This window comes from Cariama cristata, unplaced genomic scaffold (assembly GCF_000690535.1).
Source record: "Cariama cristata isolate BGI_N322 unplaced genomic scaffold, ASM69053v1 scaffold23057, whole genome shotgun sequence".
In the NCBI taxonomy this organism is placed as follows: domain Eukaryota; kingdom Metazoa; phylum Chordata; class Aves; order Cariamiformes; family Cariamidae; genus Cariama; species Cariama cristata.
In genome coordinates this window covers 20,222-23,678 of record NW_009627459.1, presented here as the reverse complement: position 1 = coordinate 23,678, position 3,457 = coordinate 20,222, and the positions used below count along the sequence as shown (strand labels likewise).

General features: G+C 45.9%; 1 protein-coding gene across 1 annotated transcript in view; it reads left to right on the top strand.

Annotated features, from left to right (window-relative positions):
* Positions 1–868: 868 nt before the first annotated feature.
* Positions 869–3,457, top strand: part of DDI2 (DNA-damage inducible 1 homolog 2 (S. cerevisiae)) — a gene marked incomplete at its 5' end in the record, with an annotated part of 10,560 nt that continues 7,971 nt past the window's right edge. The window contains 2 exons of the mRNA XM_009704456.1: positions 869–998; positions 2,071–2,301. Of these exons, the coding sequence (XP_009702758.1) occupies positions 869–998; positions 2,071–2,301 (361 nt within the window). The remainder of the gene's footprint in view (positions 999–2,070; positions 2,302–3,457) is intronic.

The window sequence follows — 3,457 nt, the reverse complement described above, 5'->3', positions numbered from 1 at the left end:
ATTACAGATCTAATGTTAATAGAAATGTTCCCATGGTGATTATTCATTTTTATTTCAATATGTTTTTATGTTTAATCTGCAGACCCCTTGTTAAGTCAGATTATCATAATAGAAAATGATGTGACTTTGTGTTTTATAGTCAAAAGAAGTTAATTCCCTGCCATGGAATGAAATTCCCTGCCATGGACTGATTGCAGTCTTGGGAGTGGTGTCTTTGGGTGCTGAACCTTCGAGTCTGGATAGAGTTACATCACTGAAGTAAACTGAAAATCACTGAACTAATCATTGAGGTCCCTGTATGACTGGTTATTCTGGGGAACCATGTTGTGAGAAAAGGCAGAGATCGTGGATATTGGACTGGATCATCCATGGATCTACCCTGATCGATGCTGCCTGCATGTACGCAGTCGGTCCTCGGTCAGTAGGTGCTGACTTGGGGGGAGGTAAGGCTGTAGAAAACGGCCGTGACTTGTGTAATCATAGAGATTGGATTTTGGAAATGTGTGGCAAACAGCCCTGGTGCAAGGCGTGCTTTCACTTAATAGTATTGGCCTCTAATTAAGAGAGACCAGCCCTTCTCCGAGATGCTGGGTTTCGAGAAACCACTGTCGGATTTTGGTAAGACCAACTCTGTGTCGTTGGCCAGCCACTTACTTGTTGAGGTCTTTCTGTGCCTGAGGTAGAGAGGTGCTTTGGCAGGGCACCTCTCACCAAGTGGTGAGAACTGCACGTCTTCCCTTCTGAAGCTTGAGATGGGTCCAGAGGACTTAGTGGAATGCTTTCCTAAAAAAATAAAAATTAAAAAAAAGCAAGATCTTATCTGTTTTGTCATGCATGGTGTTTTTCATTGCACTCTCTCCATGAACAGATAGTCTATGCGGAGCGGCCTCTAACTGACAACAACAGATCTTTGGCCTCCTATGGCTTGAAAGATGGGGACGTGGTGATTTTGCGACAGAAAGAGACCGTAGAACCGCGGCCCTCCATCCGTTTCCCAGGTGAGAAAGGATTGGTGCTAGTCACTGAGTGTGCAAAGATCTCGATATTCATCAAACACCAACTCCGTCTCTTCTCGGTCTCCTTTAGTACCTCGCTAGGCAAAACACTTAGGGAGGGAGGGCGGCTAGGGATGAGGCAGACGGCTTTTAAAACTAGCTAAAGGGCTTGTTATTTAATGTGGGGGGTTTTTTATTCCGAGGAAGTGAATACCATTTTACTGTTCTTTTGGGGAAATACAGAGAAAGCGAGGAAGGTAGCTGGTTCAGCACAGCTTTTTGTAAAGGCATGTGAATTTCCATACGACTGCTGGTTCCCTTCCCGCTTGGTGTAATGGCGCAATAAAATGCGGTCTGTGCGGCTCAGACACATTAAAAGGCTGTATCGATGTGCGCTCTGAATCTGAACTGTGACAAATACCCAGAGAAGCTGCATCTTAACAAACCCAGTTACGCAGTCGTGGATACATGCAGAAGACTCCTCCAAAAACATCTGAGTGGAGCCCTGCTCCTCTGTCCTGCCTTCTGCAGCGATTCCTAGCAAATCCCTGTCATAAAATGTCACTGGAAAAGAAGGTACTGCTGGCTGAGAAGGGCGTGGGAGCATTGCTTGAGGTCTTCATCCTCCTGCCTCAGCTGGAGGATGGGTACCTGCAATGCAGGTCTGCAGAAATGTTACTTCTTTTTTTTTTTTCTCCCCCTCTGCTTTTTTTTAATCTGAGAGATTCAGAAGTGCCTTAGAGACTCTGGGTTTAGCCTTGCGATCCCTCCGTGTGATATTCACGTTTGTGAAGCTGGAAATAACTAGTCTGCGATTCAGTAAGTGCATTTCAGGGGATAAAAAAGTGGGCCAGATAGAAGGCTAGACCGGTTACATAAATACGTGCTAGCATTCCTAACCCAGTAACCTGAGTACGTGGCCGTGCTTCCGTCACAAATTGCTGTTCACAGATTCTGGTCTAATACTGTAGCATTAAGAGCAGCTCATCCTTCCCGCATTTTTTTCCACTCTGTTTTTCAAGCGGAATTGTAAACGTGAAGTGCCAATGCCTCTGACCTTTTTTTTCCCCTCAAGGTCTGCCACGGATAGACTTCAGCAGCATCGCGGTTCCTGGGACATCCACTCAGCAGCATCAGCCACCAGCACAGCGTCTTCGCCCGTCGCCTCCCGATGCACCTTCGTTCCCTCAGGGTTTGGACAATCCGGCACTGCTACGGGAGATGTTGCTTGCGAATCCCCACGAGCTGTCCCTGCTGAAGGAGCGCAATCCGCCCTTGGCAGAGGCGTTGCTCAGTGGAGACCTCGGTAAGTTGGGTTTTTAACTGGCAGGAGGCGGTTTTAAATCTGTTTGAGCTCATTTCTAATAAAAGGCAGCCACAGATTTTTAACTGCTGGGATGTTCACTGCCAACTCATTGATGATGCTGTTAAAAGGTGCCAGTTAGTACTCAAGACAGAGTTCCTCTCCTTCTAACAAGACCGTTTCTGGTGAGTTGGGCGTATTTCTCCTGCTTGGCTCCTTTAATATCCTCTATCCCCTACTTTGAAATATCAGATGCACAGATAAGTCGAGTTTCTGTGAACGCAAGTGGCTCAGCTCCCGATTTTTGTGCGAAGACTCCCTGAATGCATGTTTTCCAATAATGGTGTTGCGTTTTCTGCATCCCAGGGCCCACGGAGACCTCTGTAGAGAGCAGTATGCTATGAAACCAACTCTGTCCATAATGGTTAGCTGCTATGGAAGCGGACATCAGAAAGGGGGAGGAAAAGGAACAAGCAATTAGTGTCTTTAGGAAGCTTTTCCAGTAGAAATAGTCATAAATGTTTGTCTGTTAATCTTGAAGGTATTCACATAGTTTGGGCACAGTTGAAGCCTAGCACCATGTCCTTCACTTCCTCTGCATTTGAGTAGCTGATGTTGGTCCCTCATTCTCCATGTGATGAAAGCTTTGAACTCTAGTGTCCTTTCAGCATGAAAAGAGAGTGGTGTTTTGGGCATCACCAGGTGTGCTTCTAAACCTCTGCAAGATGTTTAGTTAGGAAGAAAATCCTGTTGAGTTTGGGGAAATGAATGAAGAGAAGGAGCTTCTAGCAGGAGACTTTCCATTTTCAAGGTTACATCCTAGTGATGTCTCTCTGTCAAAGGAAGCTAGAAAGGAACTTGCATGGGTATTGTCAGCCTATTTAATTTTTTAATTCTGACTTCAGTGCATATCCAGAGTTAAAACCATGTCCTGTGCGCTCTCAAGCTTCCTCACGCTTCTTGCAAGCGCTGCGTCCATAGTGCAGGAGTTTTTCTCATCACCTTGAGAAGATGCGCTGCTCTTGGCATAGAAAACAAGAGGTTAAGCCCAAGACGCCTAGAATTGGCTCATCTGCTGCTCTGTCCTGTCTTGTTGTGCACGTTAAACTTTGAATTGGATGCACATTTGTAGTCCCAAATCGCTGCAATGGGCTGTCAG